A 19139-nucleotide genomic window follows, 5' to 3' on the forward strand; every position below is an offset into this window, starting at 1 on the left:
CGACCCCATGGACTGTAGCCCACCAGGCTCCTCTGTCCATGGAATTCTCCAGGCAAGAATAGTGGAGTGGGTAGCCATTTCTTTCTCCAGGGAATCTTCTTGACCCAAGAATCAAGCCAGGTCTCCCACATTGTAGGCAGATTCTTTACCATCAGAGCCACTAGGGAAGCCCCTGCAAAGCCTATAGTGAAGTGAAGTCCTTCAGTTGTGTCCAACTCTCTGCGACACCATGGACTGTTGCCTACCGGGTTCCTCCATCCATGGGATTTTCCAGGCAAGAAACTGGAGTGGGATGCCATTTCCTTCTCCAGAAGATCTCAACCCAGGGATTGAACCCGGGTCTCTCACATTGTAGGAAGATGCTTTACCGTCTGAGCCACCAAGGAAGTCCTGCAAAGCTATAAACCTACTCAAATAAATTATAGGACATCAGCACATTCCCTTACCTTTTAACATTAAAAATTTTGCTCCATAAAAGCAACCAATCAAATGAAACTTTAAAGTATCATTAAAATATATTTCTTGAATATACTTCAAGCAAGGATAAATATCTAGGTACATTTATCATCTCCTAACTGCTGTCATTCATGTTTTCATGTAACCCTGATTTTATATACAGATCCATGCAAATCCCTTTTGAAAAAAAAGATAAAGACTAAATTGAAAATAACTGTTTAAACATAGAAATAACGTGGAGTGATCTTTTAATAACCTTTCTATAACTGGTTTCCATGAGCTGTTCAGCTCTTGCCGTAAGGCTTATTTCTGCATGTCATCATATTCAAAAAATGAAAGGTATTCCAATTTCAAGAGCATACAAGAATAATGTAATATTTTTACTGAAATTATTGGTGAGATAAAGTAGGTAGTTTCATCACCTATCACTATAGCAAAACTTCCTAGATCACTATTAAGCATCTTTTTCTTTCCCTACATTCTCCTGTGCTGCATCAGTGGCCATTTCACTATTCTCCTCTGTCCCCTCTCCCTTTATCACTAGAGGAAAAGCTTACAAATGCCAGTAAAATGCATGGAAACTTTACGTTCAAACCACAGCTGTATCTTGTTCCCAGCGTCTCCCTGCATAGTTTTCTTTGGAGTGAAATAACTAAGAGAATAGAAATGTTAAATATTTAGCCTGCAGCTCAAGTTGAAGGTTAAGATTTGAATGGTACTTAGGGAAAGCAACAGAGGACACATTAGGGAAAAAGAGAGCAAAAGTGGAGGGACCTCAAGGAGATCTCACCAAAATATTCTCAGGCAGTTGTCTGTTAATATAGTTAAAACATTCAAAAAATAATGTAAAGCAAAGGACACATGCAGCTATTTAGGTCAGATATTTAATTGAAAAAATAACATGCAGATTGCAGATGAATACATTTGGAAGGAAAACTAACTTCCGGAAACAAAAAATCGTTAGACAAAGCTGATGTTTAAAGAGGACATTGATTTCATAAAACAAGAGATAAAAAAGAGATTATAAAATATGTTAAAAAGGAGCTGTTAGGACTAAGACAAGAAACTACAGTAAAAAATAAATCCTGGGGAACAAGATGGCGGAGGAGTAGGTGGACGTGGTGTACATCTCTCTCCACGGATACCTCAGAAATACACCTTTAGACACAGAAGTGCATGCAGAACACCAGCTGAGAGCAGACAGGAGTACCTGCCCAGAGGAAAAGAATATATGGAACAATGCAAAACTCTGTAGAATGAAAGAACTAGGGGGAAAAACAGGAGTGTTAGCAGGACTGGATTTGCCCTCGGCATGTGGGGGAACTGAAGCAGGCGTCCAGTCCCCACAGGGGCAATTGTCTGAGTCAGAGGAGAAACATTTAAGGCTGACAGTGAAACAGCTGATCTATGGAAGCCTAAATGGAATGAGAATCAGACAGTCCTCGCCACAGCCGTACATACCCCGGAAAGGGGCAAGGGTACCCTGGAAGGTGCAGCGCCTGGGAGCTGGAGTTTGGCGAGTGTGGAGCGATCCCAGGGCAGGGGCTGCTGTTGACTGCAGAGAGACCGATTGAGGGGAGGTGAGGGAGGAGATTGTGATGGGAAATGCCTGTGGAGGAAAGCCAGGCAGCCATGGAAGCAAGGAGATACTGCTGAGTCACATGTAGGGGGTGGAGCCATCACTATAGCCTTTCTTTCTCCACAGGCCAGCATTGGCAGCTGAACAATACAGAGGCTGGCCCATCAAATGCCTGATGCACTGAACTACAGAGCAGGACCCCACCCGGTTGCTCCTTTAAGTGCCTGACACGCTGATCTACAGAGTAGAACCCCAGCTAGGGGGGCCCCTCTATGTGCGTGATGCAACAAACAACAGAGAAGGACCGCAGCAAGGGAGCCTTCTAAGTGCCTGAATGGGCGGAGCTACAGAGAAAGGCTAGCCAAAAAGGCCTTTTGATTGCCAGCTTAAAAAATGCTTGAAAAAAAGACTCTGATAGGGCCATACTCCTGTGGCGGAAGCAGTCCGTGTCCCTGCACACTTGGCATTGCCAGGGTCCCCACGAGCCAAGCAGCTGCGCTACTACCTTCACGCTCAACTCTCATTGGGGCAGAGCTGCCACAGGCATAAAAAGCCTTGTGTCTGTGCGGGCAAGGTCACCTGGGTAGTATCCAACTCTTAGGTGACCCTGTAAACTGTGGCCTGCCAGGCTTCTCTGTCAGGGAAGGAGGTTCTCCAGGCAAGAATACTGGAGTGTATTGGCCAGTACTGGTTGCCATACCCTTCTAGAGCACTATATTTCCTGCTGCCCTAGCCACCAACTCCCCTGAGTACCTGGTGCTGCCAGAAGCCCTGCAACCCAAGCAGCTGCACCACCTCCACACCTCACAGGGGCAAACCCAAGTCCTCCCGGGCAGCCTCAGGAGCAAACCCCAGTGGAAGACCCTCATACAGAGGTGGAAATAAAACCACAATAGAAACCCAGGGACAGGGTGGCTAAGGAAGAAGACCCAAAACCTTCCCACCAGCTCTACAAGCTGCAGACTGAATCCACACAATCAACTAGGCAGACTCTGTATCTGTGGAATATATAAAAGATCATTGAGAGCTCCCACAAAAGAAAACATGCTAGTACTGACAGCTGTTGACACTGGAGGCAAGAACACACAGAAGCACCAGTTTAGAATCTGAGCTGCCCCAACAGCAGGTCTAGAGATAGCACAGTGTTGGAGGGTATCATAGGGAGGTGAGGTGGACTGTGACTCCCAGTAAGGGAGAGGACTCTGATAGCAATAACTCAAGAAAAACATTTATTAACCTTATGTATTGACTTGCTCTGTAGATTCTTTTCTATTCCCCTTCCCGCCTTTTTACCCCTCTGTTCTAGTTGTCGATGTTATTGGCACCATGAAATCTGATTCAGTTCTTGAGCTATTTTTTTTTTACCTCAGATTCATTTTTTATTGCTGTTATAAACCACTGCCACTATATTGGGCTTTTGCAGTTCTGTGGAGTTTTCCTTTTTTTCTTTTTCTTTAGTTTTAATTTTTAAGCCTATTATTATTTTTCTACATTTATTCATTTGTTGGCTTTTCCTCCTGTTCTTTTCCCTTTGCACTTGATCTTTAATGTATATAAATCTTCTTTACCTACCTCTATTTAATTTGCATATCTATTCTTTGTTTCCTTTCTATCTTTCCTTTCCTCTCAACGTATTTGTTAGATTTATTTTCATTGCTTTATTCCCCAGTTGGCACCTTGCTTTAGTTTTGTTTTCCAGTTTGTGCTTTAGTTAGTTTTGTTCTGGTAGATATAATTTTTGGTTTCGTTTGCTGGGTCAATTTGTTGTACTTTATTTTTGTTGGACTGTTTTGATTTTGTTTATGGGTGTATATGTATATGTGTAAATTCAGTCATACTTTTTATTGTTGCTATAAACCTCTGCCTCTATGTGGGGCTTTTGCAGTTCTGTGTTTTCCTTTTTTCTTTTTTCCTCTGTTTTTTTTTCCTCTCTCTTTTTTATCATTTTAACTTTTTAAAAAACTTATTATATTTTTACTACATTTATTCCTTTGTTTGCCTTTCCTACTGTTCTTTTCCCCTCGCAGTTAATCTTTAATGTATATAAATCTTCTTTATCTATCTCTATTTAACATTGCATATATATTCTTTCTTTCCTTTCCTCTTAACATATTTGTTAGTTTTGTTTTCATTGTTTTATTACATACTTGGCACCTTGCTTTAGTTTTGCTTTCCAGTTTGTGCTTTAGTTAGTTTTGTTCGTAACTGGTAAATATAACTTTTGATTTACTTGGTTAGCCAGGTCAATCTACTGTTCTTGATTTTTGTTGGACTGCTTTCAGTTTACTCATGGCTTGATATGTGTATATGTATATTCCATTATTTTAATTATTATTTGCCTGATTTAATAACTACCATTTGTCTGGGGCTCATCTTTGGTTTCTCGTTTTTGGATATTTGTTTTAATCTCACTTAATGTCGTAAAAAACCACTTGTGAAATCTTTGTTCCTGACCAAAGATCAAGCCCTGAGCCTTTCGAGTGGGAGCACTGACTCCAAGACCCTAGACTACCAGAAAACTAACCCTAGGGAGTATGAAACAGTGAGAACTCACAGAAAGGAAACCACTTCAATACAAGACCTGGCATCACCCAACCACCAGTAACACTCTATGTAGAACCCCACATCTAAAACACAAACAAAAATACAAACCCAGTTATCAGCAAATGGGATTACCATGCCCTTCAGCCTTGCCCATCAGAGGAAAAACAAACAAACAAAAACTCAGCACAAATTTCATCCTATAAGAAGCTTACACAAACCACGAGACCAAACTTCAGTTCAGTTCATTTCACTTGCTCAGTCGTGTCCGACTCTTTGCAACCCCATGAATCACAGCAAGCCAGGCCTCCCTGTCCATCACCCACTCCCAGAGTTCAATCAAACTCATGTCCATCGAGTCCGTGATGCCATCCAGCCATCTCATCCTCTGTCGTCCCCTGCTCCTCCTGCCCCCAATCCCTCCCAGCATCAGAGTCTTTTCCAATGAGTCAACTCTTCGCATGAGGTGGCCAAAGTATTGAAGTTTCAGCTTCAGCATCATTCCTTCTAATAAACACCCAGGACTTCAGGATGGACTGGTTGGATCTCCTTGTATTCGAAGGAACTCTCAAGAGTCTTCTCCAACACCACAGTTCAAAAGCATCAATTCTTCGGTGCTCAGCTTTCTTCACAGTCCAATTCTCACATCCATACATGACCACTGGAAAAACCATAGCCTTGACTAGATGGACCTTAGTTGGCAAAGTAATATCTCTGCTTTTAAATATGCTATCTAGGTTGGACATAACTTTTCTTCTAAGGAGAAAGTGTCTTTTAATTTCGTGGCTGCAATCAACATCTGCAGTAATTATGGAGCCCCCCAAAACAAAGTCTAACTCTGTTTCCACTGTTTCCCCATCTATTTCTCATGAAGTGATGGGACCAGATGCCATGATCTTAGTTTGCTGAATGTTGAGCATTAAGCCAACATTTTCACTCTCTACTTTCACTTTCATTAAGAGGTTTCTTTGGTACCTCTTAACTTTCTGCCATAAGATGGTGTCATCTGCATATCTGAGGTTATTGATATTTCTCCTGGCAATCTTGATTCCAGCTTGTGCTTCTTCTAGCCCTTCGTTTCTCCTGATGTACTCTGCATATAAGTTAAACAAGCAATGTGACAATATGCAGCCTAGACATACTCCTTTTCCTATTGGGAACCAGTCTGCTGTTCCATGTCCAGTTCTAACTGCTGCTTCCCTACCTGCATACAGATTTCTCAAGACGCAGGTTAGGTGGTCTGGTATTCCCATCCTTCAGAATTTTCCACAGTTTATTGTGATCCACACAGTCAAAGGCTTTGGCATAGTCAATAAAGCAGAAGTAGATGAAGGAGTCAAAAAATATACAATGGGGCAAAGACAGCCTCTTCAATAAATGGTGCTGGTAAAACTGGACAGCTACATGTAAAAGAATGAAATTAGATCACTTCCTAACCCCATACACAAAGATAAACTCAAAATGGATTAAAGACCTAAATGTAAGACCACAAACTATAAACCTCTTAGAGGAAAACATAGGCAAAACAAGCAATGACATAAATCAAGGCAGGATCCTCTCTGTGGTCCACCTTCTAGGTTCAGTTCATTACAGTTGCTCAGTCATGTCTGACTCTTGGCGACGCCATGGACTGCAGCATTCCAGGCTTTCCTGTCCATTGCCAGCATCCAGAGCTTACTTAACTCATCAAGTTGGTGATGCTGTCCAACCATCTCATCCTCTTTGTCCCCTTCTCTTCCTGCCTTCAGTCTTTCCCAGCGTCAGGGTCTTTTCCAATGAGTCAGTTCTTCCCATCAGATGGCCAAAGTATTGGAGTTTCAGCTTCAGCATCAGCCCTTCCAGTGAATATTCAGGACTGAGTTCTTTCAGGATGGACTGGTTGTATAGGGACTCTCAAGAGTTTTCTCAAACACTACAGTTCAAAAGCATCAATTCTTCTGTGCTCAGCTTTCTTTATCATCCAAATATCACATCCATACATGACTAGTGGAAAAAGCATAGCGTTGACTAGACAGACCTTTGTTGGCAAGGTAATGTCTCTCCTTTTTAATATGCTGTCTAGGTTTGGAATAACTTTTCTTCCAAGGAGCAAGTATCATTTAATTTCATGGCTAAAGTCACCATCTGCAGTGATTTTGGAGCCCCCAAAATTAAAGTCGCTCACTGTTTCCATTGTTTCCCCGTCTATTTGGCATGAAGTGATGGGACTGGATGCCGTGATCTTAGTTTTCTGAATGTTAAGTTTTAAGCCAACTTTTTCATTCTCCTCTTTCACTTTCATCAGGAGTCTCTTTAGTTCTTTGTTTTCTGCCATAAGGGTGGTATCACCTGCGTATCTGAGGTTATTGATATTTCTCCTGGCCATCGTGATTCCAGCTTGTGCTTCATCCAGTTTGGTATTTTGCATGATGTACTCTGCATATAATTTATATAAGCAGGGTGACAATATACCGCCTTGATGTACTCCTTTTCCTATTTGGAACCAGTCTGTTGTTCCATGTCCAGTTCCAACTGTTTCTTCTTGACCTGCATCCAGATTTCTCAGGAGGCAGGTCCAGTGGTCTGGTGTTCCCATCTCTTATTTTCCACAGTTCATTGTGATCCACACAGTCCAAGGCTTCGGTATAGTCAATAAAGCAGAAGTAGATGTTTTTCTAAAATTTTCTTGCTTTTTCTATGATCCAGTGGATGCAAATTGATCTCTGGTTCCTCTGCCGTTTCTAAATCCAGCTTGAACATCTGGAAGTTCATGGTTCACGTACTGTTGAAGCCTGGTTTGGAGAATTTTGAACATTACTAGCTTGTGAGATGAGTGCAATTGTGTGGTAGTTTGAACATTCTTTGGCATTGCCTTGGGTTGGAATGAAAACTGACCCTTTCCAGTCCTGTGGTCACTGCTGAGTTTTCCAGATTTGCTGGCATATTGAGTGAGCACTTTACAGCATCATCTTTTAAGATTTGAAATAGCTCAACTGGAATTCCATCACCTCCACTAGCTTTGCTCGTAGTAATGTTTCCTAAGGTCTGCATGACTTCTTATTCCAGGATGTCTGGCTCTAGGTGAGTGATTACTCCATTGCCATTATCTGGGTCACAAAGATCTTTTATATATAGTTCTTCTGTGTATTCTTGCCACCTCTTCATAATATCTTTTGCTTCTGTTAGGTCCATAACATTTCTGTCCTTTATCGAGCCCATCTTTGCATGAAATGTTCCCTTGGTATCTCTAATTTTCTTGAAGAGATCTCTAGTCTTTTCCATTCTATTGTTTTTCTCTATTTCTTTCCATTGGTCGGTGAGGAAGGCTTTCTTATCTCTCCTTGCTGTTCTTTGGAACTCTGCATTCAGATGAGTATATCTTTTCTTTTCTCCTTTGCCTTTTGCATCTTTTCTTTTCTCAGCTATTTGTCAGGCCTCCTTGGACTACCATTTTTCCTTTTTGCATTTCTTTTTCTTTGGGATGGTCTTGATCACAGCCCCTTGTACAATGTCATGAACCTTTGTCCATAGTTCTTCAGGCACTCTAGTCTATCGGATCTAATCTTTGAATCTATTTGTCACTTTCAGTGTATAATCATAAGGGATTTGATTTATGTCATACCTGAATGGTTAGTGGTTTTCCCTACTCTCTTCATTTTAAGTCTGAATTTGGTGGTATGGAATTCATGATCCAAGCTATAGTCAGTTCCCAGTCTTGTTTTCACTAACTGTATAGAGCTTCTGCATCTTTTGCTGCAAAGAATATAATCAGTCTGTTCGGTATTGACCATCTGGTGATGTCCATTTGTAGAGTCTTCTCTTGTGTTGTTGGAAGAGGGTGTTTGCTATGACCAGTGCATTCTCTTGACATAACTGTTAGCCTTTGCCCTGCATCATTTTGTGCTCCAAGGCCAAATTTGCCTGTTACTCCCGGTATCTCTTGATTTCCTACTTTTGCATTCCAGCGCTTCTTGGCCTTTTGGCTAAGATCAAGTGGTGGCTCAGACGGAAAGCGTCTGTCTACAATGTGGGAGACCTGGGTTCAATCCCTGGGTTGGGAAGTTCCCTGGAGAAGGAAACAGCAACCCACTTCAGTACTCTTGCCTAGAAAATCCCATGGATGGAGGAGCCTGGTGTCCATGGGGTCGCAAAGAGTTGGACATGACTGAGCGACTTCACTCACTAATGAAAAGGATCTTTTTTTGGTGTTAGTTCGAGAAGGTCTTCGTAGAACTATTCAACTTTAATTTCTTCAACATTACCGCCTAGAGTAACTGAAATAAAAGTAAACAAGTAGGGCCTGATGAAACTTAAAAGCTTTTGCATAGCAAAGGAAATTATAAGCAAGGTGAATAGACAACCCTCAGAATAGGAGAAGATGATAGCAAATGAAACAATTGACAAAGGATTAATTTCCAAAATATACAAGTAGCTCATACAACTCAGTGCCAGAAAAACAAACAACCTAATCAAAAAGTGGGAAAAGGACTTAAACATACATTACTTAAACATACATACAAAGAAGACATACAGATAGCTAACAAACACATGAAAAGATGCTCAACATCACTCATTATTAGAGAAATGCAAATCAAAATTACAATGAGATATCACCTCACACTAGTCAGAATGGCCATCATCAAAAAGTCTATAAACGATAAATGCTGGAGAGGGTGTGGTGAAAAGGGAATGCTCTTGCATTATGGTGGGAATGTAAATTGATGCAGCCACTATGGACAACAGTGTTGAGATTCCTTAGAAAACTAGGAATGAAACCACCATATGACCCAGCAATCTCACTCTTGGGCATATACCCTGATGAAATGAAAATTTCAAAAGATACATGTATCACATTGTTCATTACGGCACTATTTACAATAGGTAGAATATGGAAGCAACCTCTGTGTCCTTCGACAGATGAATGGATAAAGAAGTTGTGGTACATATACACAATGGAAAATTACTCAGCCATAAAAAGGAACACATTTGAGTCAGTTCTGACGAGGTGGATGAACCTAGAACCTATTATGCAGAGTGAAGTGAGTCAGAAAGAGAATGATAAATATCCTATTTGAATGCATATATATGGAATATAGAAAAATGATACTGAATAATTTATTCACGGCAACAGTGGAGAAACAGACATAGAGAATAGACTTAAGGACATGGGGAGGGGGAGGAGAAGGTGAGATGTGTGGAAAGAGTAACATGGAAACTTACATTACCATATGTAAGATAGCTAGCCAAGGGGGATTTGCTGTATGCTTCAGGAAACTCAAACAGGGCCTCTGTATCCATCTAGAGGGGTGGGATGGGGAGGGAGATGGGAATGAGGTTCAAAAGAGAGGGGACATATGTATACCTATGGCTGATTCATGTTGAGGCTTGACAGAAAACAAAATTCTGTAAAGCAATTATCCTTCAATTAAAAAAAATAAAGGAAAAAAGAATAAATCCAGTATAGAACTTATCTTGGTGAAAATCAAGTCAGTAATGGAAAAAAAATTATGAAAACATTCAAAATGCAGATTATAGCAATTAGATGTTAGAGTATACATCTAGCATAGTGAATCAGAGAAGTAATTTAAGCTTCATAAAATAAAAGCTTTGATAGCAAAGAAAATAAGAAAAGTTGCTGTTCAAAACTGTTTCTTAAACAAATACACTCTTACTGTAAATTTCCCCTCTCCCCCCAAAAAAACCAAAGCTTTAAGGATATAATTCAGAATAAAATGCTGCTGGGTTTGTTTTAGTTAATCCATGTATTGGTTGAGTATTGTTTTATTTTCTATGTGGCTAGCTAGTGCTGCCAGCATCATTTTTTTAACTGTTTAATTTCTGTTGGAATAAACTAGCATCATTCTTAAACAATTCGTACTTCCCTTACTGATTTTGAAATATTACCTCTCATATCCCTGTTTCCATATATATTTGGTCTGTTTCTTTGTTTTCTACCTGTTCCTTGGCCTATTTATTGATTCTAGTAAAATAACACAAGTTTTTACTGCTATAGAAGTTTTCTTACTGCTTTTCACTTAAGACTAAGTGGTATTATAAACACTGAAAAATGAATCTTGCTGACTGATATCCAGTGCAAATGGAAGATGGCTGGCTAGTAAGATAACCTCCCTCCCCAGAGTGCCTGCCCATTCTTTTCTGCATCTATCATTTAATTTCTCTGCTTGACAAAATATATCAGTTGTGTATGCTTTTATTTGCTTGTAACATAAAAAAAGATTGTATTGTCTTAAAAATAAAGTTTATGCACATGTACACATATAAGATGGCTGGATGGCATCACCAACTCAATGGACGTGAGTTTGGGTGAACTCCGGGAGTTGGTGATGGACAGGGAGGCCTGGTGTGCTGCAATTCATGGGGTCGCAAAGAGTCGGACACGACTGAGCAACTGAATTGAACTGACACATATGTGTGTATGTAAACTATCACATAATAGGACATTGAGAGAGAGAGTGACTACAGTGTTGATTGACTCAAGTCCTCAAAATTATCAGGAAGTAAGGCTTAATCTTGGGACTGATTTTTCTAAAACAGCTGCCAGTAGCAGTCAAAGCTACTTATTTATGCTTTTGATTTTTGTTCCACAGAAGAAAATTAACCTTACCTTTAGTTATGCATTAACTAGAACAGTTTAGGACAGTACCCACTGTAGGTCAGTAATTATAAAGAATGCCATATACAGAAAGGCATTATACAGCATTATGAGAAGAGGCTATGATTACTGTGAAAAGACTCAGATCTCACTTTGGGGATTGGGGTCTACTCTGATACCACTGTAAATGAAATGTTTCTGAGTTGGATGAGAGTGTGTTAAACATAACATCAGCTTTATTTTTTCCCAAACTTGTTTAATCTTGCTGTATTCATTATTCTGATCATATTTTAATATTATAAATAATGACTATCTTTTTTTTAATAACTGTATAAAGTTGTCACACAGACAAACACACACACACACACACACACACACACTCTTTCTCCCTCAGAAATCACATATAAGCATCAAGGAAATATCAATTCCATCTCTGTACTAACAAGGAGAATGAAAGTCCAGACTGCAAAATGTGAGTATGCCTGCCAGAAACATGGTAGATCAAGCAGAAGTGTGGGGAAAAGTACAGGGACGATCACACAGTTTAAGATCTGAGAATGAGTTTAAAAAATATTCTCCCAGGTGAAGAGAAAACCCTGAAGTGCCATTCCAAGAACACTTGTTTGCAACAGCAGGACTATATTATAAGGTGTGGAGCAGATACTTCCTCTATCTATAAGGAGGTATAGAGATGGTATAAGGAGAACCTATTCTACATTTTTCATTTTTCCCAGTAATTGAATAAAGGCTAAAAAGTAGAATAATTGACATAAACTTATTTCATATAGAAAATAGCTTGTAATATGACCAGGTTTGAGCATTAAACTAGGAGTATACATACAAAGCCGTTGTGAGGATAAAAATGAAGAATAGAAAAAAAAGAAATGTCAGGCAAAGGAAACACACCAGAAAAATATGGCTATGAACAGACAAAAAATATGCTCAAATATATTTATCATGAATTAAGAATAAGAACTCTTGTGAAGTAGTCACAAGAACATAAGACAGAGATACAAAAAAATCAAGGTAGAGATAAAAATAAATAAAAGGTGATGAAACTTTTTTTTTTTTAAGTAGAGAAGGAGAGGTCTCACAGAAGTGAAATTTATAAATAGCCCAAGGGAGAATTAACAATGCTGAAAATACAAGGGACACAGAAGACAGTAATGAGAAAAGCATATAAAATGAAAAGGAAATTGATTTAAAGTTTTTTGAAGATAAAGAAAATTACAGTACTAGAAAAAATGAGTAAAACATACATAATTGGAATTCCTAAAAAATAAAACAATAAATATTTAACAATCCAGTTCCAGAACACTGTCAGAGTAAAAGAAACTTGATTGTATAAGTGAAAAAAGACATTGAATTTGAAAGAAAAGAAAAAGTTACTACATTTTACTTCAGAGATAAATAAGAGAAAAAGGAAACTCCCAACAACTGTTGGTGGGAATGTAAACTGATATAGCCATTATGAAGAAAAGTACGGAGATTCCTTAAAAAAACTAGGACTAAATATACCATATGACCCAGCAACCCCACTACTGGGCATATTCCCTGATGAAACCACAGTTCTAAAAGGCATATGTACGTGTTCATTGCAGCACTGTTTGCAATAGCCAGGACCTGGGAGCAACCTAGATGTCCATCGACTGATGAATGGATAAAGAAGATGTGGTACATGTATACAATGGAATATTACCCAGCTATAAAAAATGAATTTGAGTCAGTTCTAGGGAAGTGGGTGAACCTAGAGCCTACAGAGTGAAGTAAATCAGAAAGAAAAACCATGTATTAACCCATATATAAGGAATCTAGAAAAACAGTATCAATGAACCTATTTGCAGGGAAGGAATGGAGATGCAGATGTGGAGAATGGACTTGTAAACATGGTGGGAAAGAGAGAGAAAGAGGCGGATGAATGGAGAAAGTAGCATCAACGTATGAGTAGCTGGTGAGAAGTTGCTGTATGACACAGGGAGCCCAACCTGGTGCTCTGTGATAACCTAGAGGGGTGGTATGAGAGAAGGGAAGGGAGGCTCAAGAGAGAACAGATATATGTATAATCATGGCTGATTCACATATTATATAGCAGAAACCAACACAACATTGTAAAGCAGTTTTACTTCAATTAAAAAAGAGGAGAGGAGAGAAATTTAGAAGAAGAAAGAGGAAGTGGAAAAAAATGAATAATAAGAATTTTCATGTGCTCTCTTTTGAATGCTGTTTGGGTTTAGGATTTTTATATAATCATGGTTTTTTTAGCTTATGAGCATTATAGAATCTTCATTCAAGAATAGTATCTGTTTTCAAAACTTAGAAAAGGAACTGTTCAGTGTTTAATCAATTTTAATATCTTGATTTTTTTTTGTTAACAGGAAACTAGAAAAGTTTTTGAATTTCAAAAATCTTCAAACCTGTTTAAAGGAAGCCAGTCTACTAGATTATTACGTATCTGGATTTTTGTGGGCAAGAGGAATGGACTTTTCTGTTATTCAATATTCAAAATTTATGACTTTACTAGATATGCTACTTCATAATCTTAGAAGTAAGTACATTACTTTTTCTTTTTTTAAGAAAAGAAAATTTAGTCCACTGTCTAAATGAATTTTCTCAAGCAAAAGCTCCTAATTTCATTGTAAATCCTACAATGAAAATTATGTGTTTTTTCCTTGGGTATATATAGCAAGAATATTCTTCATAACTTCATTAAGTTGTAAAGTGTTAATACTTAACAAAGTTAATGTTCTCAATAATGAATTTGCCAGATATATTACTTTAATTTTGAAATCTCATCAGTGTCATCATCCCAAAAATATCAAGTAATTCAGATTTATCTAGATATTTTTCATTGTTTGAGCTGTTTTCATCTTATCTTACATTTAAATATTACTGTAATATCAGGTTTGCTGTTAAGAGGAGGTACTTTGTTCAGTATCAAAGCCCCATGAAATAGACATTAGTCCCATACACTTAGATTTTGTGAGTTTTTTTATTTACTGAAATGAGTTACTACAGGAAATTTGGAAATTCTTCCTTGGAGCAGTTTTAAATGTGATGACTTTTGTTTGAGAATAAACAGAGTTACTTTCTTGGAAGGAGGAAAAGAAGGAAATCTATCATTACTTATTGCCAGCTTTGTCCTAGGCAGTATGTTTGGTTCCAATCTTTAACATACATTGTAAAGTGCAGAGCAACTGCAGGGGAGGTATCATAACCCCTCTATCACAGCTGAGCAAGCGGTCTAAGGTGCATAGTTGATAAATGGCAGAACTAAAACATGAATCTTACTGTATAATCAAAAGACCATGAACACAATAAATGTCAAAGTATTTCTAACTCCACAGAAAGACCTGCTTGTGTCTACGGGAGGCAGCTTTGCTTCCTTCCTTCCTTCCTTCATTTCTTCCTCCTTCCATTTTGTCTCTTCTTTTGATTATTTGCTTGTTTTTAGTTTCTTTTTTAAAAAAATTTAGGGAGATAGAAGTCCTTTCTACCCCTAAAGTATTGTCACCATTGTCCTACTAAAATTTATGGAGGACTTTTGGTCACACAAAGCTTATTTTGTTCCTTGTATAATTTTCTAACTTTTCAGAAGCAGGGAAATACTGTGTTAGCAAAATTAATTGAGGAGTCACTCATACCTTATGTTTTCTTCCTGCTTCTCATCACTCTTAACAAGGGAAGCATTGGTAGTTTTTGTATGTGAGGAAGAGAAATCCTTATTTTCCTTCTCTGCAAATAGGAGAATTTCATTTTTTCTTTACTTAGGTATGTGGTGCCGTGTTAAACACTAATAATGTCCAATAGAAGAAAAAAAATAATTATGCTTGACAGTGAGAAATATTGTATGATATTAACTGACTGATTTCAGATTATTCTGTACCTAATATAAAACTAAAACAGAAACTGAGGTCTTAGGTAATTTTGAGAATTCAGTCTTTTCCAGTACTATTTTATTAAGAGCCCTGATAAATAATATAACATTGTTTCAGTGTCAATTGTTGAACTATAATCTTCCAAAAAAGAATTCTTAGTAAATCATCACAAAAACAGACTTTGGCTGTTTTTTCCCTCATGACACAAATATTTGTGGAATCTTTGAGTACTACAGGTCTCGAAACATTCTTTCAATACTATTTTCAGAATTGCTAGGCAGACAAAGAACTGTGTGGATCTCATCCTGCATGGAAAATATTAATAACTAGATACCAACAATAAGATGAAATGGGCTGGTGCACTGGGATGACCCAAAGAGATGATATGGGGAGGGTGGTGGGAGAGGGGTTCAGGATTGGGAACTCATGTACACCCTTGGCGGATTCATGTCAATGTATGGCAAAACCAATACAGTATTGTAAAGTAAAAAAAAAAATAAAAATAAAAAAGAGCACCAAAAAAATAAATAAATAAAAATAAAATGACAAGATTTTTTAAAAAAAGATGAAATAGATATTGAAATTAGATGACAAAGACTTCAAAACAGCTACAAGAGCTTAAAAGAACTGTTGTGAACATTGTTGAAACAAACATTAAAATATAAAGAATCATGAAAGAAACAGAAGGTATAATCAAGAAACAAAATTTTAGAACCAAATTGTACAATGACCAAAATTAAAATCTCACTGAATGGAATCAATAACAGAATGGAGACAAAGGAAAAATCAGTGAACTTAAAGATGGAAGAGCAATAGAAATTATCCAATCTGTGCAATACAGAGAAAAAATTTTAAAAGATTGGTAAACAAATGAACAAAACCTCAAGGACCTATGGACAACAGAAGTTCTAATATACATATCATTCAGAGTCCCAAAAGGATAGGAGAAAGAGTACAGTGCTAAACAAGCATTTGAAAAAGCAGTAGTTTAAAACATCCCAAATTTATCAGAAGACATAGACCTGTAAATTCAAGAGGCTAACTAGGTCACAAATAAGGTAAACCAAAAGAAAAACATCAGCTGTCTGGATCTAATTGCCATTTACAGAGCAACATACCCCAAAACAACAGAATAGTCATGCTTTCAAGTGTGTATGGCACATTCATCAAGGAGGACCCATATCCTGGATCATGTAACAACTTTAAGTTTAATTGAAACCATACAAATATGTTTTCTGACCATCATGGAATTTAACAATCAACAACAGAAATGTGTAAGGGAAATCTCCGAACACTTGGATATTGAACAGCACAATTCTTAATAGTCCATGAGTCAAAGAGTAAGTCTCAACAGATATTAGAAAAGATTTTTAAGTAAATGAATAGAGCATAGATCAAGCAGAAAAGAAATAAATAATAAACAGAAGTCAATGAAATTGAAAATGGAAAACCAATAGAGAAAATCAGGGAAAAAAAATCTGGATCTTTGGTAAGATCAAAATCGATAAACATGAAGCAAAATTGACTAAGAAAAAGATGGAAGTTATTATTATCAAGGTTATTATTATCAAGTATAAAAAAGGATATCACTAAAGATTGTGCAGACATTAACAGAATAATAAGAGAATGTTAATTATATGTACATTAGAAAACAAAAGTAACTGACCAGTTTTCAAAAACCTCAAACTAAAAAATTTCACCAAGATGAAGTAGATATCTTGATAGTCCCATAACTATTGAAAAAATTGAATTTGTTGCCAAGAACTATCAGAAAAAATTCTTCAGGCCCAGATGTTTCTACTGGAAAATTCTGTTAAACATTTAATGAAGAAATACCACCAATTATATATGACATCTTCCAGGAATAACAGAGGAGAGGACTCTTTGTAACTCATTTTGTGAGGCTAAAATTATATTCATACCAAACCTGACAAAGAAAAGGAGGGGTGAGGGGAAAGAGAAAAGAAGAAAAAGTTGAGGAAAGGTGGGGGGAAGTAGAAGTAAAAAGAGGAGAAGAAATTACAGAGCAATGTCCCTAATGAACATAAAAGCATCTCAACAAAATGTTGTCAGAATTAATCAGGCAATTCATAAAAAAAAAAATATATAGATGACCAGTTGGGGTTTATACCAGAAATTCAATGCTGAATGGTTCAGTGTTGAAAATCTGATTCATGTAAAAAATTGAAAGAAGAAACGAGCACATGATCATGTAAATGGATGCAAAGATAGTATTTGACTAAGTACAACATCCATTCATGTTTTTAACATCAGAAAGTTAAGAAAAGATGAGATTTTTGTCAACCTTATAAAAGACATCTACAGAAAAGCCACCATCATACTTAGTGATGAAAAAAAATTGTTTCCTCATAAGATCAGGATCAAGGTAAGAATGTCTGGTTTTACCTCCTATTCAACATAAGAATTGGAGTCTTAGCAATAAGTGCAGTATAGTGAGAAAAAGAAATAAAATACAGGCAGACTGAAAAGGAGGGAATTATACAGTCCCTCTTGTCAGATGAAATGATTATATAGCAAATTCCACAGAATAAAAAAATTCCTAGAAGTAATGAATTTAGCAATGTTGCAGGAAGAAGGTCAAAACACAAAAGTCAGTTGTATTTCAATATACTACCAAATTTTTAACAAACAATTTCATTTATAACAACTCAAAAAATGATAGAAGTATGGATACAGAAGTATAAGTATAACAAAATGTGCACAATCTATATGCCAAAAACTACAAAATGATGATAAAATTAAAACCTAAACAAATAAAAAAACATGCTGTGTTCTTGGATTAGAAATCTCCACATGATAAAGATGTCTTCCCAAATTGATATGTAGATTTAATGCAGTATCAATCCAAATACCAGCAGGATTTTTTCTAGACATACTTACTGATTTTAAAATTTATATGGAAAGGCCAAGGAGCTAAAACAACTAATTTTTTTTTTGAAAAATAAGAGTAAAGTTGCATAAGGCTTAACACTCAGTTTAAGAATTACTATATAGTTATAGTAATAAAGTCATTGTGGAATTAGTGAAGGGATAAACACATGTATCAGTGAAACAGAAGACAGAATTCAGAATAGAAAAATGATCATCTGACTTTTTGATAACTATGCAAAAGCAATTCAGTGGAACCAAGTCTCCTTTTCAATAAATGTATTGAAACAACTATTCATCTATATTGAAAAGAGTGCACTTCAGCCTAAACTTTTCACTTGATGCAAGTTAACTCTAATTGTTATAAACTTGAAATATAAAACTATAAATCTTTTAGAATAAAACATAAGAGAAAATCTTTATAACCTTGGGTTATTGAGAAGTTCTTAGATGTGAACCCCAAAACAGTACCTGTGAAAGAAAAATTTATAAATTGGACTTCATAAGATTTTAAAACTTTTGTTTTATGAAAGTCATTGTTAAAAGAATGAAAAGTTGTAGACAGGGAGAAATACATTTGCAAATCACATATCTGAAAAAGAGCTTGTATCTGTAATGCATAAAGAACTGTCAAAACACAGCGATAAGTTTAAAAATCCTGTTAGAAATGGACAAAGCCATGAAAAACCCATAACTTCTGTTTAACGATCAGGCAAACTAAATTGAGGAACATTGTACAAAATATTTGACTGGTCTTCTCCAAGCTGACAAGGTTATTAGAAACAAGAAAAGTCAGAGAAACTATGAATCTAGGGGGACCTAAGGGGCATGACAACCAAATGTAATTGGTGTCCTGGATGATGTCCTGGAATATTAAGTAAAAATTATGAAAATTAATAAAATAAGGGCTTTAGTTCATTTTAATATTTGTGTGTGAAGTTGCTCAGTCATGTCCGACTCTTTGCGACCCCATGGACTGTAGCCTACCAGGTTCCTCCATCCATGGGATTTTCCAGGCAAGAATACTGGAGCCGGTTGCCATTTCCTTCTCCAGGAGATCTTCCTGACCCAGGGATTGAACGCAGGTCTCCCGCATTGTAGGCAGATGCTTTACTGTCTGAGCCACCAAGGAAGCTCATTGTCATGTTTAAATTTGGTTTATTAGTAGTAATAAATGTACCATGATAATGTTTGATATTAAAAATAA

The 19139-nt window shown here is 37.1% G+C and overlaps 1 protein-coding gene across 2 annotated transcripts in view; it reads left to right on the forward strand.

The window, feature by feature from the left end:
- The window catches only part of CABCOCO1 (ciliary associated calcium binding coiled-coil 1), a 161703-nt gene that overhangs the window by 14894 nt on the left and 127670 nt on the right, over nt 1-19139 (forward strand). For both annotated transcript variants that reach the window (XM_069571748.1, XM_069571749.1), the window contains exon 3: nt 13544-13713. In XM_069571748.1, the coding sequence (XP_069427849.1) occupies nt 13544-13713 (170 nt within the window). The remainder of the gene's footprint in view (nt 1-13543; nt 13714-19139) is intronic.

Source organism: Ovis canadensis, chromosome 25, assembly GCF_042477335.2.
Source record: "Ovis canadensis isolate MfBH-ARS-UI-01 breed Bighorn chromosome 25, ARS-UI_OviCan_v2, whole genome shotgun sequence".
Taxonomy (NCBI): domain Eukaryota; kingdom Metazoa; phylum Chordata; class Mammalia; order Artiodactyla; family Bovidae; genus Ovis; species Ovis canadensis.